Raw genomic sequence first — 26,253 nt, 5'->3', positions numbered from 1 at the left:
AGAGAAACTCACTTTTTTGAGAGACACGGTGAAAGCGGTGGAAGCGGTGGAGACCTCCGGATCACGAAATGTTGGGATGGAAGGCGCAGACTTTGACTCGCCGTCTCCAACAGGAGTATGAAGTCCTACTTCACGGGTGTGAGATCTCCGAGAGTGAAACTCTGTTGCTTTGGGATATCGCTACACGATTTCGGGGAAATACTATAAAGTGGGAAACGGTAACCATCGCGCAGTCCCCGCAACATGGCCTCGGCTGCTAATGCGCCCTCCGAGCAGGAAAACGGAGACCCCGATCGGCCGAGGATAACGCGGAGGAACAGGGGGGACTATACCCGCAGCACACCGCTGGATTTGGAGTATTTGCAGCGGCCGAGTTACTGCGATGCGGGCTTTGCTCTGGAGCAGATCACAGAGGTGCTTATTTCTCATCTTTACCGGGGGAAAACATCCTCGTGGTTGCTGCTTTTACAATGTGATCGCCCGAAAAGTTGCCAAACTATGTCCAGTCGCCGCTGGGTAACGGGACGGGCTGGGTGAAGGCAGGGGAGCACGGCGGTAAGGCAGGCTTGTAGAGCGCCCAGAGCTGTTTTCTTTGCTTTAACGCCGCATCAGATGCAGCCGGCTTCTGTTTGAGGATGTGCAGACAGTTGTGGGACCCAACACAAACACTTGATTGTTCTCAATGCATCCCAACCTGTAACGGTAACGCAGCGGGCTCACGACACGCAGCTCTCGTTCACAGCCACCATTGACTTTTCCGCCACATCCAGCTTGACCTTTAAATCTCAGCAAGCTTCTTTAAAAGTTAAGGCGTGTGTGTGTCTGTCAGTCAGTGTGGAGAGAGGAGAAAAAAAATAAATCCATGTGGCTGCCCTCTTCCGTTCACAAATATTGTGAGTCACCCCTGTGATGGCTCCTCCGCTCCACATGCAGGGAACACACAGGCTGGACTGGCTGTGTGCAGGTGTGGTGGTATTTGTGGCTTTTAAAAATAAATAAATACATTTTTACCACATGCATAGATATATTTAATATCATCAGTTTATGTGTGGGGTCTCTTCAGAGGGTAATTGCATTACCCCCCCCCCCCCCCCCCAAAAGCAAGTTCGCTTTTGTGAGTCACTCAAAGCATCACTAAACTTAAAATTGAATAATGTATTGTAATCAATCACAGAAAACCACAAGGAAGGCTTCGCTGACTGTCTAATTGTAAGCTTGACAGTCATTTATTTTCCTTTCCTCCACTCTGGAGGTCCCAGCTGTGCACCCTGTTTTGCAACAGACTAAACATGTGACTTGTTTAGAGGGTATCAGCATAGTCATAACTCATCAGTGTAGCAGTAAAATAACAGACCAGGATCTGTAAGGATATAAGTTTACCTGCAGGGGTATTGCTTCTTTGCATGTATCAAGCTAAGGTTACGGTTTATATGTGTCACTGATATGACAGAACCTGTGGCTCTGGCTCTGGGGAGTCCTTGCTGGTTTCCCAGCAGATGTCTATATTGTGTGTTGGAGCCACTAAAGGTTAGCAGAGTGAAGCAGTGACCGCTTATTATTTTAAACGCTGTCACAATAGATAGATGTACTGTGTTATTCCAAGTGATAACAGCTCGTCGTCTTACATGCTTATTGGGAGGCCTGCAGTTTAAAAGACTTAAAGCGTCCTTGACATGAAAACACTTGGGACCACCTGTGGTTGTCATTTTCCTGCATGCATCACATGAATTCTTCTTTTCCCAAAAGCTGCAGCATCACATACTCAGGTAAGTGCAGCGTTCTGTGTTGTTATCTGACAGTAACATGAGGATTCTTGTCTTGTCATAGGGGAAAGCGACTGGGAGGAAAGCACCCCTGTGGCTGAGAGCGAAGTTCCAGAGACTTTTATTTAGGCTGGGCTGTTACATACAAAAGAACTGCGGAAAGTTTTTGGTTGTGGGCCTCATGATTTTTGGAGCTTTTGCTGTGGGCTTGAGGGCAGCTAATTTGGAAACGGATGTGGAGAAACTTTGGGTGGAAGGTAAGAGACTGATTTATCATTGGCTGTTTTTGACAAGTTGCACCATTCATCTCTTTCTCTCGTGTGTGCATGTAATTGAATGTAACCCGCTGGGTCAACTGTCCTATTCACCACTTTTGCTTTAATATTGCATGTTCATATTGGTATGTGATGGTTTGATTAGTCTGGAGCCAAAGCGTTGTGATGGGTACAACTAAACAAGCATTTTTTTTTATTGTTTAGGTTGTGGCGAGTGGCAAAGTAAAACTTTGGCATTAATTTATATTTCGTAACATAATTGAAACTTGATAAAATCACGCTAGAGACACACACAAGATGTGCAAAAGGTGGCTGTAACTGCACTCAATAACAAGGTTGTAATTAAGTTCATAAGCAGCTTTGGGGAGAGGAAATTTTTGTCAAAGCCGCCATTTTGTGAGAGTGTGTGTGTTTTTGTGTGTGTGTGTGTGTGCGTGTGAGAGAGAGAGAGAGTGTGTGTGTGTGTGTGTCTGCCTGCCCCCAGCAGTCGAAGGCTCAGAGACTGTGTGTGGTCCCGTTTTGGACAGCTCTCAACTTTCCAAAAAGACTTGTCTCCGGCTGCAGGGAAAAGCAGAGTGAGGACAGGAACTTGTGTTTTGAGGGGTAGATAGACTACTTGTGATTTCTTTTTTTCCCCCTCTCTCTTTCAAAAGTACTCGCAAAGAATGAAAATTTAAAAGGAAGAAAAGAGACTGTGTATATGGGTGGTGCTTGGGGGGGGGGGGGGGGGGGGGGGGATAGGGGAAGGGGCTGAGCTTTTTTCCCTTCCCTTTGATCTGCATTCCTGCACTTATGGCTGGAGTGGGATGTAGAAGTCATGAATGAAGCAGCAGGTTTTGCCTTTGAGAAAATTGAATTCAAGTATTTTTAACCCTAAACACTGCGTTTTTCACACTCGGATGAATTCATATCAGTATAGAGGCTTACATTTATCTGATCCACTTTTCACATACATTATCCAAAGTCATGAAAAGGCACAGCTCGTGAGATCAAACATCCAAACAGACTGATTCGTGCCCACATCAAACAGCCCACCTCCTCCCCGGGTTGGCTGTTCTCTCCTTGCGTGCTGCTGCAAGGGCCTGACAGACAGCATGTTCTTCTAATCTGTGGCGCAGGCGCAATGGGCAGCCATTAAATCAGAGGGGAGCCTCTTTAGCACAGGACTCCTGATTGTACTCCGGGGGATCACACTGTTTTCACACCCCTTTTTACATGAAAGGCCAGGGTCTCACATATTACACCAAGGGTCCCCAATATGAATCTGAACGTTAGCAACAACTTCTCATGCCAGATTACTTCATAAGTCGATAGATGAACAAGTCATCGCTTACTTTTTTTAAGTACTTATTAACAATTAACGAATACAGACATGCTTCTGTGTTTATGATGTTAAAAACTGAAGAATGAAAACTTAAAGGAGGTGTTTTTCAGTACATTTTAGCAATATGCCAACACTATTAGCACTTTAAACACTTTGACATTGATTGGCATTGGAACATGTCAATTTGCCTGTCGCCGCTGTGCTTCATGAGACATCCAACTGCAAACACTTTACTTCTATGTCTGAGTGTCAAATATTGGAAAAGACACATATAATGTACTTTTCTTTAAGTTCTGTGTTGAACGGTCTCTGTTTCAGCTTGTCGTAAATATTGAGATTTATTGTCTTTTCAGTGATTTTTGTTGCGCTGTCGCCATGATTTGGGGGCTTTCTGTTCCGCTGAGGTTACTGTTAACGTTGGGTGTTCACAGAACAGATTAGCTTCTTGCTAAAACTTGCCTGACTTGCATTTAGTGTGGTGACCCCTCCAGCACGGTCTCATACACAGAGACCTGCTCTCACACACACAGTAAGATACAGGGCTGCAGTGCTTTCCTAGGTCCCGGTACATGAGGGGTTCCAGATGCTGGTAGGGAGAGATCTGTTTGTTTAGATTAGACTGCACAGCTGAGGGATAGATTAGTTCTGCCTGGACCATGGAACGCTGTGCTGGGCCGTGCTGGGGGACTGGCCCATCGTCCGAGAGAGGAAAAAGAGGAGAGAGGAGGAGAGGACAGAGCGGCTGTTTATGTTTCATTTGGAACTGCCCTCCACAGGCGACCCATGGACGACCCCGTCTGGAAGCTGTGTGGCCTGTGGACGCACACACACTCTCACACACAATGCAAGCAGCTCGTATTAGATATCTTAAGTGCTTCAGAATCAACTTGTGCCACAGTTACCCTTTGTGATCTGGCCTCTTGTCAGTCATCTCCTGCTTTCTGGTCCTGCCAGAGTAGCCCCTCATCTGCAGCAGACCACCGTTAGCTGCAGACTGGAGTTGGCAAGTCTGTTTATTCTACATGCTGTCACGTGCCACAGCTTTTGCAGGATTGTCTCTTCTCACACGGCACTCACTCGGCACTGTTTATAAATACTCAGACACAGGAAGTTCTGTTTATTAGACAAAGTGACAGAGACCAATTGAGAGTGTGGCGCTTGCCTGCACAAAGCGGCGATTGTGTTAAACCTCTGAAGATGTGTGGTTGGAGAGGGGGTTTATACGTTGTTGAACAGACCAGAAATGATTGTAAAGTTTTTCTAATAGTCTTTTTTTCACCTAGGAAACACGACACCGATCTGCATTTAAAAAGGACAGATTGGATCCACGCTGCAGAAACATTCTGTGTTTATAGCCACAGTGATGCTCACAGGAAATGATTGGCTCAAACAGGAGGTTGTAGTATTGTGCTGCCTATCTGTTCCATCTCTACACACACACACACACACACACACACACACACACACACACACACACACACACACACACAAAGAAACACAGACACCAAAGGTTGCTCGAACTTCTCCCGTGTTTTCTCAGAGTTGGAACACATGCCTTTTGGCTTGTGTTCAACTTCAGATACATCCTCAGTTTGAAATTGCAGATGATTGGAGATGATCTTATGGATCTTGCGTTGATTAACTGTAAGCCACCTTCGGGGAGCAAAGACATAGCAGACTGTAAAATGACCTCCTTTTAGGTTCCTCCTGGCTACAAATGGAAAATGGAGCCATCCCTTGGCATTCTAGGTTCAGGCAAACACAGGCCAAATTGTAAAGAAAATAGCAGCGCTGCCTGCCTCTAATTAAAACAGTATCACATAAACATTGGCCTTCCTGTAGGACAGCCCCTCAGTCTTTCACTCCGTTTCTTTGCTGGGAGAAGGACTGCAGATTATTGGGCTGTGTTGATGGGGTAGAGAAGGTACGGGGAGGAGAACAAACTATGAAATGGGATTTTTGAAGCCTGAGTTGTGGGCAAGGGTTGAAGTTGAAACTTGGGCTGAAACAGATGAGCTGGAGCTGCACTGTAATCTGGGCTGAGTTGTGGTTAGTCTATAGCTTTAGCCCACACTCAAGAGAAGACGGAGCACAGAGCATACAAAGGATGTGTTTTGTTTTCATCCTTTGTGAACTCAAAGTTGAGCTCAAACAGAGACAAGAACAACGTTGCATTTGTGATTTGAGTTGAAATGAGTTTTTGGAGGGGGGCAAGGAGGGCTTTGGAAAGACGTCTCAAGGCTACAGACAGAAGGGGAGGCCTCAGGTTTTTTTTTTTTGGGGGGGGGGGGGGGGGGGGGGGGGGGCATAGGGGCCAGGGCCACGGGGGTAGACCCCTGGGACCCTGAGGTCATCTCGTAGAGGCCCTGCTATTTAAAACCTCACCTGATACTCACTGTGGCCTGGGTGCAGAGTGAAGACTCACAGCAGAGCAATAGGAAGGGGAGGTGGCCGAACTGCAGCAAAAGTCGCAGCTGTCACCAGCAGTTGTGTGGTGTTGTGTTTTGTATATATTTATGCACGTGTGTGTATATGCTCACTGTATTTGAGTGCACCTCCTCAAGCCAAATGCTTGGACAAAATGCACTTTGCTCTGTTCTTCAGGATTGAAGTTGAACCTTTTTGACATTATTTCTCCAGCAGAGGGCAGTGAATATTTTTTTATTTAATATTTCTCATACCGTACATTATAATCTCTACATTCAAATAAATTCCATCCTTTATGTCCATCCATGTCATCAGCACCACAATATATATTCAGGGAATGGCATGAGAAAGAGGAGGCACAATTAAAGTCGTCGTTTACTGCATTTACTTTCCTTAAGATGGAAAAAAAAACAACCAATGGCTTATTTTTGCAAACCAATATGGTAACAGTTAGCATGGTGCCAATTCGTGTTTGTGTGCATACCAAGCCTGATTTAAGGTCTCAGAATCCAGTCTGATAGGAACAAACGTCTTTTTCTAAAGCTACTGCCTCCCTCCCTTTGCATGTCTGTTTTATATCTAGTGTGATTAAGAGTTGGGTTGACAGAGTTGGTGGTTGTTTTGTTGTTTTGCTGGTAATGGCTGTGGAGAAGGGAGCAGTATAATGTTAAGTGCATGCGGAAGAAGCCTTGACATCCTTTCTTGTGGACGAAGATCAGGAGGAGGAGGATGAGGAGGAGGGGGAGTGCTGTGAATGTGGTGTCTCCACTGAGAGGATTTGTGGTTTGCGTGATTGAATTATTCAGCTTTTGATGTGTATGGAGACATTGATACATGCACGGAGACATATGCCCACACATACACGCATGTCATCTGCAGGAAAGTCTTCGGAGTTGTGGGGTCGTGTGAATGAGTAGGTGGTTGATCAGGGCTGAAATGCCAGGCTATTTAGTTGGGCCTTTCTTTGCTCTTTTCTCATCTCTATTCCTCAATTTTTCTCTGTCACTTTATCTCTAGCGGCTCTAATTCAACAGCAATCAAACGCCCAAATGACGCGCACACCTATTATTTTTTCCGAGTTAGCACAGAATCCGCTACAGAGTTATCCATCTCTCCCTCCTCATCTGTCTCACTCTCGCACGATTGCATGCACTGGCACAAATATGAGCACGCCGCACACACACAACTGGGCTAAGTTGGGTTTGTGTTTATCTGCTCACTACAAACAGGATTAAACCTCTGTATAAGGAATAACATTCCAGCGTGTTGTGTTAAACTTTACGAGTTGATGAAAAGTGCAGGCGAGCTGGTGAGGGATTTAGCATGGGGAAACATTGCGCCTCTGGTACTGTACACAGAGTTATAGCGCTGTTTTCTCAAGCTCGCACTCCAACATTTAAAAAACAGCTTTGTGTATATTAGGCCATACCTGGCGAGGTGGAACATGAAATAACATTTAAAAAATTTGCTCATTAACCGTGGCCTGTGTGTGTGTGTGTGTGTGTGTGTGTGTGTGTGTGTGTGTGTGTGTGTGTGTGTGTGTGTGTGTGTGTGTGTGTGTGTGTGTGTGTGTGTGTGTGTGTGTGTGTGTTCGTGCGTGCGTGCGTGCGTGCATTCGGGGCGAGCGCACTCCCATTCACAAACAACATCCTGAGATGCCTCCATGCTCTCTGTTTACATTTTGCATTCTTTCAGGCGCTCTTATTCAAAAACCAGAGCCCTGCGAATGACCGACCACAGGAGACTGTGGGGGGAATTACCCTCCCCCTTCTACCTCCCTCTCTCCCTCTCTCTTTTCCTCTCTGCCAGAAAGGTCTCTCTCTTTACCCAAGGCCCCCACCACCCTTCCCCTCCCTCCACCACCGCCACTCCCCCGTCCCTGGCTGGAGAGAGTGGCCTCAGAATGCCAGATGTATTACAGAGTGAGCCACGGCAATGTAAACAGTCAGCCCTGCCATGAGAGCAGGGTGGTCTGGCCTCCCTCCTTCCCTTCACTCCCCTCCCCTCCACTCCTCTCGCCTCCAATGCCTCCCCCCTCTTCCCCTTTCCTCTCTTCCCTCCCTCAGAGTGCTGACTGCCAGAAGGGTGGAGAAAGTACAAAACAGCAGTGTGTGTGTGTGTGTGTGTGTGTGTGTGTGTGTGTGTGTGTGTGTGTGTGTGTGTGTGTGTGTACAGTCAAAGTGAGGGAAGAAGCAGGAGTATAGTAACGGTAGTGTGTTTGTGTTTTGGCTGCGGTGCCTACCGTACACTCGGAGAGGGATTGGGGTGTGGATTGATGCTTCTCAGGCTGCAGTGCAGAGAAATATTCTTCGTTGCGAATGCGTGCATGTGTGTGTGTGTGTGTGTGTGTGTGCGCGTGTGTGTGTGTGTCTTTGGAATTTTTAAGCCCCTCTGGTGCGCCACAGTTACATACGTAGCTGTACAGTTGCAATTCCTGCTGTACGTCGTCATAGAATCTGGCAGCAACAGGAATTACACAAGTACCACACATGCACACGCGAGGCATAAAGATACAGAGATAATGTTTCCTCTCACACATGATTGAGAGGTTTGGCTCCGGATCGAGTCAGTATGCGTCAGAGTGAACTAGTCTGTCCTGTTGAGACCTCCCTGAAGGTCTGACAGAAGCATTAGGACACTTGGAGCCTCTGTGACCAAAAGCACAACAGCTTAGGTGTTATTGCGTAGAATCAGATTTTTTCATTGTCCCCCTGCTGCTTGTCTTAGGCACCTTAATCTGCCACATTTTTTTTTACTGTAAGAAACATTGTTAACATATTAGGACAGGATGCACATATTCAACAGGAAAAACCCCTACTCATGAGTCCCCTGGCGTATTGGTATCCATGATACATTAATAGTTTGTCAGAGTCAACACATTGTTGTGACACTGTTATTTGGAGTGCCACTTCACTCTATCAGGTCACTCTCACTGCTGGCGTCAGCTTTGTTTTTTAACCTCAGCAGGCAGCTGTTTTCAGGAAACAAGCTCTCATTCACTTTTTCCCCTCTCTGCTACTGTTTAAGCACCGAACAACAGACAGACCACATTGGCAAATTGCAGGTGGACAGATATTACCCTCACTTGTCAGATACTGCATTTACACCACATGTTGACCAGATTGTAACCAGAAGCCACAGCCCTTTGATTTATTTAAATGTGTCACTTGGTTCAAAAGTAAGGCTGTGGTTCATGGCAAAATGCACGGAAATTCAAATGTAAAACATCATTAGTGAGGTTTCGTGCTGCTCAGTCTCGATACACGTAATCATACATCACTTGTAGATTTATTTTTCATGACTTGTTAAGAGTAGATAGCTATAACCGTGATAACTCACAATTTCATTTTGTCCACCATTGTACAGCACATTTGAATTATATACGCATTTATTACTCAAAGTTGACGTACAAGATCAAATTTATTGTCTACAAGAAGCAACACAGTGGGGATACCTCCAAGTCAGATAACATGAATATATTTTCAAATAAAAAGTACTTTTGTAATATTTAAATGTGCTCAGATGTTAGTGTCTTGTTACAATTTGTTATTTGTACTTTTAAAAAAAAGCTTATCCATGTATTAATTGTTAGTATTTTTGTTATTTTGTACTGTAAATTTTTAATAAAAAGTTTATATTCCCCAATATTAAGGTCTGTTAAACTGTGTAGTTGCATTGCTAAATGTTGGCATAATGCATATTCTCATTGATTGAAAAAGGGAATTATCATTCTCTTATGCATGAATGAAATACCTGAAAAAGAAAAAAAGTTGACTTTATGTTCCTCTCTTCTTCCACTCACTCTCCTGTTCCTGTCCTGCCCTCTTTTTCCTCAGTTAGGAATGTGTGATTTGGGGATACCTGGAATCATGGGACATCTTTACAGGAAATGACAAAGAGATGGCTGGCTGAGATTGGCTGTTCAGGCTCATGTCACGGTCTGTTATGACTGGGCTGTGGGCCAATCACAAGGCTGTAAATGGAGCAGGGGGAGTTGGCTCACCTGGCTTGAATTTGACAGGCACTGACAGGAGCTTCTTAGCCGGCGTTTTGTTGACAAGACGCTGGACATCCGATTCTGGTGTGTTATATCAGTCAACAAAAGGACCACTTTTTTAAAGATTTGATAAAAAAAAAAATGCAGTAGTACTCTATCATTGTCACCGGTTGCATTAAAACATCATTCATTTTCAATGGCGCCACAGCCACTGCTCACATGCACACACATGCTGCAAACACAGACTTTCTGTCAGCATTTTCTTCCCCAACTACTCTTTCCACTGCTCTGTGAATCCATTGGCATTGAATAGGACTTTTTTTTTTTTTTCAGGGTGTAGGTGGGGGGTTGGTAGGGGGGAGAGAGGGACCTGAATGAAGGCAGCAACGTGGAAGAATCTGCCCATTGAGGAGTGTGTGAATGTACACCTCGGGCTCAGGGGAAGCTGCATTGGGAGCCAGCCGACTGCTAAATACACCCATTTTAGGGGCTGCAGGGGCCGGACAGGTGATTAGCATAATCAGGGGCGAGGGGAGCCATACATATGGTAATGCTGTAGTTGGGGGGGGGTTAGGGTTGGTGGTATGGGTGGGGATTCAGGGTGGGGGGGTGGGGGCAGTGGTTTGGCAGCTGGGGTGTCACGTTTGTGTCAGGGGTCGGGGTGCTCGGGTGTGTGCGGCTGCACGAGGAGACGCTCGGCTACAGCTGCACATCAGAGCGTTTCCACTGTCTGTTCCTGTCATCTCTCTCTCTCTCTCTCTCTCTCTCTCCATCCACACACACTCTCTCTCCACTCCCTCTTTTTCTGTCATCCCCTCATCCCCCTCCCATCCTTTTTTCACAGTCATCCACTCCGTACCTTGCTTGTTTTTTCTTCCCTCTGTGTGGCACCCCCCACCAACACACACACACATACACACACACACACACACACACGCACGCACACACACCACTTTTTGAAAGCTGACAGGAGAGAGAGAAAGAGACTGTGGAGCGGGAGGGGGGGGGGGGCTGCGTGTGTGTGTGGATGGTTAGGTGGGTGGGGGCTCACCATGGGTCAGATGGGGTCTCGGCTCTCAGTAAGGCCTTTCATCACATATTTGTGGTTGCGTGCACACCTGCATTGCAAAGCTCACATTCAAAACGACAGTGTGTGTACCGCTGTGTATGCTGCTACCACAATGACACTGCTTAGTGCTTCTTCTTTTCTGACGCTGCAAGAGCAGACGAAGCGCACTGTAGATTCATCTTAGTAAAACTTGTGGAGCACATAAACAGTAGAGGGCAAGACTCAGAATGTTAGTGGTGTGACTGCAGAAAATGAAAGAATATTAGATGTGGGTGGTTAATGCACTTGGTCAGTCTACTATGAATTCATATAGAAACGGTTGAACGTAAAGCAGCTACAGAAAAAAACGGAGTGGTTGTTGGATGATAACGTCAAAGATTTGTCTTCTCTTTGGAGTGTAATAACGTGCTCCTGTTTTTGATGACGATCCTGTGCTTTGGTTGAGTCTGCTATGATACAGCAGTAATAACATAATATAGCACAGGATAACCTGGTCGGTAATTCCTCGAAAAAAGCCGAAGTCAGAGACTCACACAGGGACACCAGATGGTCCAAAGAGGTGGTGGTTAATGGCGGAGGAAGGCAACAGGTGGGTTCTCCTCAGTGATCAAAGCTCTGTGGGATGATTGGCAGGAGCAGCTGAGGAGAAGATAAACAGGAAGGATGGGAGAGAGAAGGTGGGGTTGTGAGGTGAGGAGGGGACTTTCTGTGGGAAACTCCACCTGAGCAGAGCCGCTGCCAGCAGCAACCAGACAAGGTCAAATAAAAGAAACTTTTGAAAAAAGAACACTAACAAATGCTTCTTGTTTTCATGTTTTTCACTGATATTCTTTTATATCTAATTGATTACCATTTTAGAAATAAACACTTAGCTTTAAAGATTAGTGTTTTTTGGCTGAATAAAAAAAGATGAATAAGGATCATAAATGATCAAAAATGGTCACAAAAGAATGTTCCTGTTAACTGCTGTTTGGATTCGTTCATCCATCTTCCATCCTGTCCATCCACTTCATGGTCTGAAACCAGTCCAACTAACAGTTGTAGAACACTAGATACACCCTGCACAGGTCAGCAGTCCATCACAGGGCCAACACAGAGAGTAAGTCACACACACGCATTTAGTCCTACTAGGGATTTAAAATCACGACTTAATCTCAAGCACATCTTTGTTCACTATGGGAGGAAATCCCATAGACTTGAACCCAAAACCTTCTTGCTATGAGCGAGACTCTTCTGGTGCTCGTTCAATACTTTGAAATGTCAGGTAAATCTTAATGTATAGTCTAGTCCTATCATAAATGACTATTTCTGTTAAACACAATTTACCCGAAAGTGAAAGAAAAAAAAAAAAACAGCATGTCATTTTTCACATGCATGATTTTCCTAAGTTGGTGTCTTGGTTTATATCTCAAACAGCTCCAGCAATTTCTCTCTATGTGTTATTAAATGCAGTTTTTATTTTGAGACGTTTTCATAGTGAACCTAGTTAAACTCAGTCGAACTTATAGTTCCTCTGTAAAAGTGAAACTAATTTTAGTTCCACAGAGTGCTTGTGCCTTCATGTGTTTGGCAATACAGGGGGCTTTCTGGGTATGGGAGGTCGCTATAGGCTTGGTAGCAGAGAGATGACCTGGTTTTGGGGGGCTTCCTCTTCACCACAGGGGGCCCTTGCTGAGATGGGGCCTAATCCAGCTAATCCTTTCTCTGCACACACTCCCACACGAAGACGTGTTTGACCACATGTATGTACACATAGTGTATTCATGTGTGAGTGATATCTGGTACTTGCATTATTGATTTATTTTACACCCGCAAGCTCACATGAGCCTCAAAGAAAAAGTTTTAACTTAAAGATAGAGCATTTGTCTTTCTCACTGCTGGGTTTGAATTTAATGGAGGCCTCGTGTAACAAGAGGTGTGGGGAGTTGTTTGCTGCTGGTGGTGCATGTTTTCCCTTAAAAGTGCGGGTTGCTTCCGTTGTCAGACATAAGAGATGTGCAGGGGGTGGGGTTGTGTGTTGCATGGAAAGGAGAGAAAGTTGGCCAGGGGAAAGGGGGGTGGGCTGGTTTTGACAGAGGGGCCGGGCTGATTGCCATCATGATCTGGCCAATCACAGGCCACAACTGAATAGGGCAAAGAGAGAGAAAATGAGAGTATAAAGAGGAGGGGGAGTCCAGAACTGAAAGGAGGAAGGGGGTGATGTCAGTTCCTTAGAAACCTACTTTCTCTCCTTTCGTGCCCACTGCCCCCCATTCCTGAAGTTTGAGAAAAGGGGGGACCAGGGGTTAATGTTATGCAACATGCTGAATACCCACACTGAGCGCTCCACTACAGTGACATCCATTGGTCTCTTCTCTTCTCTTCTCTTCTCTTCTCTTCTCTTCTCTTATTAATGGATGTAATTGCAGACAGGCTTACTTGAAATAGTGAATTCTAGAGCTTTAATCACCAGTTGCGCCCATTTTCTTCTTCATGAGCTGGTTTACTGTGCGACCCATATTTAAGATTGTAGTGATATATATTTCTGCTTTGCATGGTGGTGGAATGATTAGCGCTCACGCTCTAAAGTCAACTCTGGTTGGAGTCTTGTTGGGTTGTATTGTGTTTGGGTTTCTTCAGGTATTTCAGTTTCCTCGCAAGAGTACAGAAACATGCATTTGAAGTTAATTGATGATTGTATGCGTGAATGTGAGTGGATGTGAATGTCTGTCATGTTGTCCTAAGGTAGACTGCTGACCTGTTTGGGGGTGGAGCTGAGCAATTAGGCCCTTAATCAGATTGTCGAGCCAGCACTCTTTATGATCACAGATACCTGATCCAGTTGTCATGGGCATGTTAGATTGCATTCAGCTCCTTAAGGTTAGTGATCACATTTTAAAACTATGTATTCAGTAAAAAAAAAAAACAGAACTAAAAGGGAAATTGAACATATCTTCCTGTGGGTGATTTTATTTATGAATAAATGCCAGTTGCAGTCTTACACTCCAAAAGGAAAGAGTTTCAGAGTGCAGTATTTCCAGTCGTCAATTGTCAAGAGCATAAAACACTTTTCAGGCTCATTTTGGGGCTTTGGCTGTGTCACAATAATATAGATAATTCACCTGACACAATGAAGACTGATGGCAAAAAAAGACCAGAAGATGGAGGAAATAGAAATGAGTTAGAAACTTCTCTGAGCATTAGAAAGTGAGTAACACTTTGTTTTGGTCACAGCAGCTGAGCCTGTGTAGCGGGACACCTTCGAGATATCAACACATGCTGGGGTCAACCAGTTTTCCTCGGATAAGGAATATGGGAATATGTGTCATTGAAGAAACACAGCTGTGTGTACACACACACACACACACACTCATATGCACATGCTCGCACGTACGCAAACGTGTGTACACACACACATTTTCTTGGTCCAGCTGGGGTGTTAATTTCACCCCAAGGCTGTGTGAGTGTTGACCCCAAAACTTTGTAACCTCGTGAAGTGTGGAATTCTCTAAGCCTGAGGCTGTAATGTGCTGTTTCCTGTCGAGAGAGAGTACATTCCTTTGACTTGTCCCGTTCCTCGCTGCTTGCTGTAAACTCGAGGTCTTTGGGTGGCAGTCCGTAACTTCAGAAGAGACAGTGAGTTCTTTCTATGGATGGCCCTCCCATCTCTTTTCAATCGGACCTTCCCTTGGTTTCTTCATGCATGCAGAAGCACACGAGAAATGGATGCACCCCTTTCTCTGTACCTGCTTTTTATTGGTTCTTCCTTAAGCAAGCGTGCTCAGACCGAGCCTTTTAGGCTACTTTTGCCTTTGAGCGTTGAGTGTATCAGACAAGTTGACTTGTTAGTGCACTGTCAGCGTGCGTCGGGTCTTAATCAGTTCCATGCGCTCTGCTTTGAAGGGAGGGCTGGTGTAACGTAGCTGTGTAGCTGGCCGAGCAGTGGAAAGCATGTCGCTCCAGTTAGCCTAGGCCTGCTATTAATGATGAGTATTATAAACATGCCTTCAGACAGGATCAGATGGGAATGCTGTTTGGGTCCAGAAAAAAAGAAATCAAGTGTGTTTTCCTAATGCCCCAAGACATGGCCCCCTCCCTGCCTGTTCCATTGGTCTGACTGGGTGGTCCGGCCCAGCAGACGAGGCATTCTTATGTTCAACTTTAATGCCATTACAATGGACTAAAATTATTCAATTCCTGCCTGCTGTTGCATGGATTGAGCAAAATTGTTAAACAGGATTAAGGTATAATTAAATGTTACATATTTTTCACACAGTCAGCTCTCTCACTGGACATTTTTCATCATGCGTGTGTGTGTGTGTGTGTGTGTCTGTGTGCGTGTGTGTATGTGTGTACGAGCAAGCCAGCGAAAGAAGATGACTATAAATTGCTCGAGCTTTCACTGAGTTTAGGCACTGATGATGGAAGAGCTCAAATCCTCTGCCCATAAATCAAACGCTGATACACTGAACAGAGGGATGCTTATGCAGACACGCAAGTCTTTGTTCTTCAGCCCTAAACATGCAAGAAAAAACTTAACACACATATATAAATTTCTGGCAATTTATTAAAACGTTCTTTTAATAAAAAAATGTTTTGTTTTTTTTAAATATCCATCCATGCATTTGGCTTGACTGCATTTGTTTGTGTGTGTGTGGGTGAGAGAGTCTTTGCCAGACTTTCCTCCTTGACTGTATCGAGGTTGAGCGGAGCAGCTAAAGGGCCTGAAAGGCTGCTTTTGTAGCTCGGGCTAGCACAGAGCTCAGAGTGCACGCACAGGGCTTAGTCTCACCACGATACTGGGAGCAAAGCCTGGAAGAGAGCCTCTCTCTATCAAACACACACACACACACACGCACGCACGTACGCACGCACGTACGCACGCACGCACGCACGCACGCAGTCAACGTGGTTTGGCGCATCCGACTTGTGAGCAAATTTTGAGAAGAAACATTGAGCTGTTTGTGAAACGTGGATTTGTTGGGCTGACGTTAACTCTCGTGGACTCAGAGGCTGTAAGCAAAAGGCCTTCATTTCAGATACATGTCTGATAATGTTGGTGCCAGATCAAGATGTCTTTTGAGTTCGCTTTGCAGAAGGAACAGATGATCACCCTTCTTAAAACACAGATGTCTCGAGCAGGCAGTTCTGCTTATGAGTGTGAGAATAGTGCCACTCGACGCCAATGCTGCTGTTAAGTCAAGGACTTGTGGGGAATTGAGAGCAGGGCTCTATTATGTTATTCTTGACATTTTGCAGATACATGTGACCTTATGTAAGATAACTTAAAGTGGATATTATTTATCAAAGGCAGTACAAGGTATTGAAACATGCTGTGGTCACGTTATTGTAACTACATTCGTGAAGTTACATGTGAGTAAACTTGCGTTTTCTCTTTGCTCTGAGGGTAATCATTCAATAAAAGTGTGTAATGTTTTATGCTGATGTGATTTTGAATGTGTAGGCTCACATGTACTCATCTCTGTCCAGTTGGTGGGCGTGTGAACCAGGAGCTGAAGTACACTCGACAGAAGATAGGCGAGGAGGCCATGTTTAACCCTCAGCTGATGATCCAGACGCCGCGGGAGGAGGGAGCCAACGTTCTAACAGTGGATGCGCTCCTTCAGCACCTGGACTCAGCTATCCGAGCCAGCAGAGTTCATGTTTACCTTTATAACAGGTAACTAACTAAACCAATCTCTGCCGACACATCATGTTCAAATCAGTTTCATTCACTCCTGAAGTTAAGATCCATTGTTTTGGGATGTAGTATTTTACTGATAGTTGCACATTTGTTTATCATTCATAGTTCATAGTCTTTGGAGGACGTACTAACCAGATACCATTTTGTTCTCTTCAGACAATGGAAATTAGAACATTTATGCTACAAATCAGGAGAACTCGTTACCGAAACTCATTTCATGGATCAGGTGAGAAGACAACAGCTTGACCTTGTATTAAATTGTATTTCTACTCTGGATCCTACATCATGTATCAGTACAAGTGGAACTGCAGAAACATGTTCTATTGTCAGTGTGTCCCAATCATGTTGTCGGCTTGTCCAATTAGATCATAGAAAGGCTTCATCCCTGCCTCATCATCACCCCTTTGGACTGTTTCTGGGAGGGAGCAAAACTCCAGTCTGGAATGGTCTATCTCCCGTAAGTACACAAAAACTTGTCTTAACCTCACAAAATCTGCATAGTCACATCATGTGGGACCAGCTTGACATCAGACTGACCATTCTCTTTCAAGCTCACAGCCAAATCAATATTTTTTATTGCAATTAAGACCACATGATACCTTCCTCTCACTATGAGGCTGCTTCGCAAGCAGGATCTCACGGGAGTTGGCTCTGATGTCAATGTAACATTTTAGCAGTGGTGAGATTCAGATTGTCTTTAGAACGGAGTGAAAAGAAGAAGGAGGAGTGGATTTGAAACCCTCAATCTTGTTTTTACCCGTTCAGTCAGTGCAGCTCCAACACACTCAGAAAATCCTTAAGAGACACCACAGAAGAGCAAGTGTGTTCATGTGTGCGTACATGTGTGCGAGTCCCAAACTCGTCCCCTCTGAAGGCTCTATTGTAGTGGTTGCTGGCATGCGTATCGCTGGCGATAGTTTTCTGCAGCCCTGGGCCTCACACCATTGTCTGGTCGTTCTGTTGCTAATGGCCTGCTGCTACAGTAATACTCAGCAGACCTTTACCTCTGCATGTGTGATGCACGTAGTGCGTGCCATTGCCATCGGTGCATACGTGCGTTTTTGTCGATGTGTGAAAGCGTATCAGCTTGAGTCATGGTCATCTTTATGCGAACGTGCGTGTATGTCTTACTGTGTGTGCTGCCCACTGGTCTAAGATGGCAAATAAGGTTTTTTACTATGTTCTGGTTGGGAGGCTGGGAATAATAACCCAAGCCTGGTTAAGCACATACAATGTAGTCTGAATGAGAGAGAGAGAGACAGAGAGAGAAAGAGAGAGAGAGGAATGTGTGAGGAATAGAGAGCATAGAAAGACATGGTCTGGGTTGAAGCAGGAATTCCCCCACTGCATGATGGGAAATGATCTCCACTTATTATTTTCTGTCACCTAGCTTAGAGAAAGAGATTATTTTCTCTTCCCAGAAATGTGACAGTTTTTTCTGAAGTGAAAATTGGAGGCAATTGCACTCAGACATCTGAAAAATGCAACACCATCTTTACCACAGGACTTCTTTTTTCTTCTTTATCAAATGGAATTTCTTATGAAAAACTGTCTTTAGGTTTAGCAGTAAAATACAAGCATTGGAGCAGGGAATTTACAATCCAACCAGTAAAAAGATAGCAATCAATTTAAAGGACATACTAAACTGGTGATACAATTATGACTCAAGACCCCCCCCCCCCATTGTGAGCATCATTTAACTGCTTTTGATACTAAATATGAAAGTGTTTGGTTAGTCATTAGTTAGACAGGCTGTCCTCACTTAAAATACATTTCAAGGTTTTTATGAATAAATCAAAAGCTGAATTCAGAGTCAGCCTATAAACCTTTTATAAGTGCGCTTGATGTCTGAAAGTATTTTGTAGAAGACTTATATGACTTTATATGACTTTGCTCTTTTATCAATTTGACTCACTTCTGCTCTGCTATTACATTAAATCACTTTCTATGATCAGTCGTAGAATTACAACAAATGATTTTTGTCATTGTCAAGTGGCAACAACACTATAAAACATCAACGAAATCTTGTTTATTCCATGTTTCTGTACATTTCTGACCTTGTAGCGGTAAAGAACCTCTGCAGTGGACCAACTTTGACCCCAAGGACTTCCTTGAGGACTTGCGAAGGGCAAATTTCCCGGTAGAAGGCTTTGAGGACATGTTGGAAAAGGCTGATGTTGGACACGGCTACATGGATAGACCCTGTCTGAATCCTGCTGACCCTGACTGCCCCCTCACTGCACCCAATAAGAACTCAACTAAGGTGGGTACACATCCTGGCATACCCGTGTATGCAAAATGTATATGTTTTGCTATGAGCTAAAGTCTCTCATTTTACTGTTCGCTGCTGACAACCGTTTTACTCTTCTGTTGTTTGTATTGCACTAGCCTTTCGATGTGGCGCGGGCCCTGACTGGCGGCTGCCATGGTCTGTCCAAGAAGTACATGCACTGGCAGGAGGAGCTCATCGTAGGAGGGCCCACCAAGAACGGCAGCGGACCCTTGCTCAGGTAACATAACCGCGTGTGCTCATACACACCTTCATAAACACACCAGCGATCACAACTACTTTGGAGCAACTTTGTGTTTTTTGTTCTCCTGACGCTCTCTGAAGCAGCGCGTGAGTGCGTGTGCACAGGGTGCTATAAATCTTGCAGTCATTAGCAGATTCCAGGGAAATCTTAGAGCTCCAGCTGTTCCTGCTCAGCTCTGGCTGCACTGCTTGGGCGCCACGCACATACACATACACATACACGCACATGCACTGAGTGATCTATTGTCGGGCAAGTTTGTCCAAATAAACACTGATTTGGGGTACACGGACCTAATTCTAGAACGAGCACCAAACTTAAGCTATAGATTATGTGGTAGACTCAGTAATGCATATTATGCTCAGTTGTGTGTATATAATGAGATCTCCATGCTGACATAACAAAACGCATTGAACCAAGCCACTTATAGGATTAAACACAGTTTCTGTGAAACTAGAAAATATCATATTCACATAGGAATCAGAACCTCTACTTCTTATTTGCTTCCTTAAAGAGGTTAAAGCTGCACAAACTGTACAACGTTTCGATTACTGGCCACTTATTTCAATGCCAACTTGCTGTTGGGATAGAGCACGTATTCACACAAAGGTACACCTTACAAACACTCACACTGCTCAGTACAGTAGTACACAGAGGGGTGCGTTGTTTGTGTTTTGTGGTTGTGTTTTTTTTCCTGGCAAGGTTGAGTCATTACTCTGTGTGCGTGTGTGTGTGTGTGTGTGTGTGTGTGTGTGTGTGTGTGTGTGTGTGTGTGTGTGTGTGTGTGTGTGTGTGTGTGCGTGTGTGTGTGTGTGTGTGTGTGTGCGTGTGTGTGTGTGTGTGTGTGTGGGTGTGCGTGTGTGTGTGTGTGTGTGTGTGTGTTCGCATCCCTCTCCATCAGACTGCTGGCATTCATTTTCTGCATCTTGTTTACAAACTGCCACCATTACCATGATTATCAGGATATCACAGAGGTCGCCTTCATGAAGAGAAAGATGGCTTAGCGTCTGCAACTCAGGCTCATGACGTTTTATGATTTGAAAATGTTATGAGTGATTCAACTGTGATTGCAGTGTGGTCTGAGTCAATTGGAAATAACCATTCAGCTATATTACTTTATTGCTTCCCTCATGTTGCACAGTTGTTCATTTCAGTGGAAATCATGGCTCTCGGAAGCCTTATTTACAAGCTCCGGGTGTGAGGGCCAGTGTGTAGAAGAGGCACAAAGAGAGTGATGAGCAGAGCAAAATGAACAATGTTGTTTTACGATTTGCTTCTTTATCACCTCTTTTTTTTTTTTTTTTTTCACAAGCACATCCCAGATTTGAGTCTAGTTGTTTTGTGTGAAGTTTTCATTCTTCCCATGTGTGTTTGGGTTTCCCAAAAACATGCATTTCTGGTTAGCTGGTCACTGAAATTGCCCTTTGATTTGAACGGGAGTGCATGACCGTGGTCAAGCCCACTGCGACCCTGAAGAGTTTCTAAGAATATTGACGGATGCAATGGTAGTTTTCCAACTTTTTAGTAACCTTTGTGTCTCTTATTTGGCAAAAGCATTACAAAACATCACAGTATAGCCAAGCACATTCAGACACACTCTTGCCATCGTGCAAAAGTAAGAGCCTTCAAAATCAGTGGCGAGGCAGATGCCAAATCTACAGTTGGCTATACTATACAATATGGGAGCAGATTGTTTAGGTTTCAGAGTCTGAATGAACAATATATTCTTCATGGGTTGAAAATAAAACAATTTTCCCTCCTTAAAAATGATGTTGTTTGGGTTTTACCAAAAGTCATTTTCTGTCATGGTTCTTAAGCTAATCTTCTGTTGTGTGTGAAAAAAAAAAAAAAAAGTGAAAACCCGACTATGTATTGTAGTATTGAGATTGTTGTGAGCTTAGTGGGAGGCTGTCTGTGTTTTCTGGTATACCTACGGGGTTCATACCAGGTGAGACGACATGGTGTGTGTACAGCAGGTGTGCCTAACAAAAGAGTTTAATGGTGATGGTTTTTGCTCTTGTGATCTCGCTGCTTTGGCTTTGATGTATATTGTTTCCTTTACTACTTAAATCAGCATGTTGTTTCTAGTGGCTCCTGCTGGAACAAAAGAGATCAAAATGTATAATTAGTGGCCTTTTGGGTTCAGAGGTTTCTGGGATTATTCAATTGTTTGTCTCCTTTGGTGCTGCTGATGGATAAAAAGTGTTAGAAGCACCTAATGTGTTCAACCACAATTGTTCAAAAATCTTGCTCGACCACGATGAAGCATTTATTCTTCTTTCCTATTGGGGTGGGGGTGGGGGGTGCATGTCAGCTGTGGGACTCAAGCCATCAATTTTATTGGTGTGTTTGATTCTTTTACAAATACAATTTTGAAGTTTTGTTTTTTTGATGGTTTATCCAACATGTTGGATCATCACGTGATAGTATAACTAAAAGCCTTACTAAGTGCTTCTGTCTGTTCTTCCCCATATATCCTTGCCATGCTTTCCATCCCTTTTCCTTCCCTCTCACTCTGCCCTCCTTTCTTCTCTCCTCTGCAGTGCCCAGGCCTTACAAACCATGTTCCAGCTGATGACTCCCAAGCAGATGTTTGAGCACTTTCGGGGCTACGAGGAGGTTTCCCACATCAACTGGAATGAAGAAAAGGCCGCAGCTATACTCGAAGCCTGGCAGAGGAGATACTCTGAGGTAAGGGCCAACATACTCAGAAAAGAAAGACTCTGAAAAGTTGGAAAGAGAAAAGAAATCTACCCTAGATCCTTTACAACCACATTGTAAATCAGCAGCCGGATACAGGTGAACATGAAAAGGCCCCATCCAAAGCCTGGGCCCCTAATAGATACTAGAACCACTGTTGGTGTGTGGTAAAAGACTAAAGCTTTCCTTTCACTGCTCAGTAGAGAGGTGCAATAGAGCAACAGGGTGACCATGTCTGGAATACATTAAGGGAGTGTTGAATATCTCTCTCTTTCTCCACTGCTCTCTCTCTCTCTCTCTCTCTCTCTCTCTCTCTCTCTCTCTCTCTCTCTCAAACACACACACACACACATGCAAACATGCTCAAAAGTTCACACACAATCGCTTTCCCAGCTGTGGCCCCATTGGTGGCTCATGTGTGACATCATCTGGTCTTTGTTTTGGGGGCCCCAACCTCTGTTCTACATCGTGTGACCTTGTGTGTGTGTGCGTGTGTGTGTGTGTGTGTGTGTGTGTGTGTGTGTGTGTGTGTGTGTGTGTGTGTGTGTGTGTGTGTGTGTGTGTGTGTGTGTGTGTGTGTGTGTGTGTGTGTGTGTGTGTGTGTGACCATACAGTGTAATTGTGGTGTGCCATTCATCTTGGGACCCAGCAATCACTCAGAAAGAATGTGCAATCATTTATTTGAAGAAAGTTTTTTTTTTTTTTTTAATGACACTTATGGACGTTAGGAAAAGCCAAATGTTATCAAGTAAAAGTGTGTGCGCGCGCGCGCATGTGTTTACGGGGTATATCTTGCACATTTAGGCGTGTCTGCAAGAATGTGCATGCATGTCGGTATGTGCTTGACACATGTGTGAGTACACGGTGTGTGTGTGTGTGTGTGTGTGTGTGTGTGTGTGTGTGTGTGTGTGTGTGTGTGTGTGTGCGTGCATGCGTGTGTGCGTGCGTGCGTGCGTGCGTGCGTGCGTACGTGCGTGTGTGCGTGTGTGTGTGTGTGTGTTCGTTCTAGTGCGTATTTCCTAATATGTGTGTCAGCCAGCATTGCTCCCCACTGAGCAGTAACTGCAGTTCAATGTTGAAGCCATCTGTCTGCATCTGCACACACACACGGAGAAAGAGAGGGAGAAAAGGAGAGAGAGAGACAGACAGAGACAGAGAAAGAGAGCGGATCCATAATACTGTACTGTCTGCAGATTCCCCAACAATCAGAGGCCAGACTCAAGTTTAATCGCTGTCTTTTTTGAAGTAAACAGGGCAAGATTTACATTTTTTATATCTAGTGATATACTACATCACACAATTTGTCAATCTCGTCATGCAAGAACAGTTGGACTGACATCTTGATGTACAGCTGAATAAGACGATGTGATAATTTAGCATTTTACTGAAAAATGACCATATGCCAGCAATATGTTCGGCGAATCCACACTTTTTTATAGAGACCAACACTGATTAAGGCGCAACAAACACGAAAAGTGGATCATTAAAGAAGTCAGGATCTGAGAAGATTCTGATAGGTTTGTGATTACTGCTCTGTGCTTTCGTTTATCAACAAACCCAAAATGTCTGTCAATTTAATGACATCCTTCTATTTCCTGTGATTATTTAAAGCAGCGATTTAGTTCCAGAGTTCAGATCTAAACAAGTCCCTCAATCACAAATTGCACCCTCAAGGTAGTCTCAGTGGAGCACTGTGTGGATAGCTTCCACCTTAGATCATCAGGAGCTTATCACAGATCACGATCACAGAGCACATAAAACAGGGAGCTTAAAGAAACCATGCTTTTTATCTCCACAAATCTTGCTCACAATCTTATTTTGTGGAAAAAAAAACAAACCAAAAAAAAACAAAGAAGCTCGAAACCGTTGCTGTGTTTTCTGCTGCTTTATTCTTGTTTTGGTTAATTGTTGAATTTATGTTCTCTCTCTCTCTCTCTCTCTCTCTCTCTCTCTCTCTCTCTCTCTCTCTCTCTCTCTCTCTCTCTCTCTCTCTCTCTCTCTCACTTTAGGCAGTGCTCCACAGTGTGGCTGCAAATTCCTCCCAGAAAGTTTTGTCCTTCACAACCACCACTCTGGAAGATATCCTCAAATCTTTCTCTGACGTCAGTGTTATACGTGTCGCCAGTGGATACCTGCTGATGGTAAGAGCAAAGCTGCAATTTCAAGCAAAACATGTTTGTGGAGTCTATGCCTATTCCCATTTATCCGGGTAGGAAGCATCTCAAAGCAGCTGAGTCAGGTCAGGATGTTTTTGGAGTGGAATCTGTCTCAGGCTGCATCCAGGCAGAAGACCCATCAAAGAGAATGAGTCCTTCTGGCCTTTTCTCATGTGTACGTGCAAAAGGCTTACTGATTATTTCTCTGCTTATTTGCTTTTTTTACTCAGCTGGCCTATGCATGCTTGACCATGTTGCGGTGGGACTGCGCCAAGTCTCAGGGAGCTGTGGGGCTGGCGGGCGTCCTCCTGGTGACACTGTCTGTGGCAGCTGGTCTGGGTCTCTGTTCTCTACTGGGCATCTCTTTCAACGCTGCCACCACACAGGTAACTCTAACACATGCCACTGGATAGCCTCTCTAGGCCGTCACAGAATGAAGGACAAAACCATGAGGCATTCACAACAGACTATATGATCTGAACTGTACTTAAAATCGCATTTAAAAGCATGTTTGTAACTTAAATAAGTAAAGAGGTATTCTCAAAACCTTTCCTTCAAATGCAGCCCACAAACATGTCTTCCATTCCCGATTCACCAGGTGTGTCTATCACAGCCTTGAATATCCCCAAATCAATAGCGCCACCTTTCCATAACAATATACATGGCATACCCGACATTCCTAACTGGAGCGCGTCCTTAGTCCCATCTGTCACGAACAAAGGAACCCGGACAAATGTGATCGAGAGAAAAAATTACGATGAATGCTGGCGCTTCAAACTGAAGAAAATAAATGTTAAATAAAGCTAAATGTTCTAAATGTATGTCACGTTAGTGATGCTGACTGAAATATCTTGACTTGTTGTCTTCCCATCGAGTGCTTATTGTCTGTATTGTGTTCTCCCTATCATGGAGTAGAAGTCATGGCTGCAACCAGCATGACGCCACGGTGGAACCAGACATATCGAGCTATTGTATTCACCACTTTGTAATTTATGTACACGTGTATAAATATATCAGAGTTCATGGCTTTGTGTTTGTGTGCTACAGGTGCTCCCTTTTTTGGCTCTGGGAGTTGGAGTGGACGATGTTTTTCTCCTCGCTCATGCCTTCAGTGAGACTGGACAGAACAAGAGGATCCCCTTTGAGGTGAGACCAAAAACATGCACACTCACCCTCGCCCTTTGTTGTCTTATCTTCTCCATAGAGGAATGTGTGAAAGCCTGTCTGTGCCTGTGATTGTAGCATCAAACAAGCCGTGTGCCCACACACTCAGCCCACTGATCTAACGGCTCTTTATGTCAAATGTGTTCGCGAAGGGAAAGGAGAACCATTTATTTATTTATTTATTTTTTATAAATTCCATACTGGTATTAATAGATTAAGAGATTTTAAAACGTTGTCACCATAATGGTACATGTATTATTTCAGATTCAAGTTTATGTGCTTACTTTCTAAATTTTAAATATTTGATCAAATGCGTGCGTGCGTGCGTGCGTGCGTGCGTGCGTGCGTGCGTGCGTGTGAAGCCAGTAACTTTTCATCCGCTGAGGGAGAAAGCATAGGCATGTATTTGCTTGTGTATGTTCCCCCCCCCCCCCCCGATTGCCTTTTCTCTATGCCTCCTTCAACCGCCTGCCTCCTTTGTCTGTCTGAGATGAAACCTAAACAGAGCTGAACATGATCTAGTCTGTCTGACACACACACACACACACACACACACACACACACACACACACACACACACACACACACACACACACACACACACACAGGCTTAAGGAAGCACATGGTTGCAAACGCTCCCTGTGTGGTCCTGCACGTTCTCAAATTTTCACACATGCCAACAAACCTTCCAGGTCTTGTCTTCTTCAGGTGTGTATTATAAGAAGAAAATCAAATATTGTCTGCAGGAGCAATTTCCCTAAAAGTTTGGTAATTTTGTTCCTGCTTCCTTTTCCCCCTCACACTTCAAACAAATAGACAGGACCAGGTGGATTATCTGAGCACTTCAGGGCTTCAAGGGACATTGCAATCACTGTCAGTCATATCAGTATTATGATAATTGTACATAATCTCAAGCATTACGTACTTGCTCCTGGCTACAAGCTGATCAAAAGTTTTGTGGTGTGTCCTTTCATCTTCCTCTTTGTCTCTGTCAGGACCGTACGGGGGAATGTCTGAAGAGGACCGGGGCCAGCGTGGCTCTCACCTCCATCAGTAACGTCACGGCATTCTTCATGGCAGCCCTCATCCCCATCCCAGCACTCAGAGCCTTCTCTTTACAGGTATACTGGTGTGTGTGCGTGTGCGTGTGGGTGTGTGTGTGTG

General features: G+C 44.5%; 1 protein-coding gene across 1 annotated transcript in view; it reads left to right on the top strand.

The window, feature by feature from the left end:
* Positions 1–243: 243 nt before the first annotated feature.
* Positions 244–26,253, top strand: part of ptch1 (patched 1) — a gene marked incomplete at its 5' end in the record, with an annotated part of 50,362 nt that continues 24,352 nt past the window's right edge. The window contains 12 exons of the mRNA XM_080467835.1: positions 244–414; positions 1,828–2,020; positions 16,325–16,514; positions 16,695–16,764; positions 16,904–16,995; positions 18,603–18,801; positions 18,927–19,048; positions 21,613–21,760; positions 23,779–23,910; positions 24,156–24,311; positions 24,973–25,071; positions 26,085–26,210. Coding sequence (XP_080323961.1) covers positions 244–414; positions 1,828–2,020; positions 16,325–16,514; positions 16,695–16,764; positions 16,904–16,995; positions 18,603–18,801; positions 18,927–19,048; positions 21,613–21,760; positions 23,779–23,910; positions 24,156–24,311; positions 24,973–25,071; positions 26,085–26,210 — 1,698 coding nt within the window. The remainder of the gene's footprint in view (positions 415–1,827; positions 2,021–16,324; positions 16,515–16,694; positions 16,765–16,903; positions 16,996–18,602; positions 18,802–18,926; positions 19,049–21,612; positions 21,761–23,778; positions 23,911–24,155; positions 24,312–24,972; positions 25,072–26,084; positions 26,211–26,253) is intronic.

The sequence above is a fragment of the Lipophrys pholis genome, assembly GCF_963383615.2.
Source record: "Lipophrys pholis genome assembly, chromosome: 7".
In the NCBI taxonomy this organism is placed as follows: Eukaryota; Metazoa; Chordata; class Actinopteri; order Blenniiformes; family Blenniidae; genus Lipophrys; species Lipophrys pholis.
This window is presented reverse-complemented; position numbering and strand designations above follow the sequence as displayed.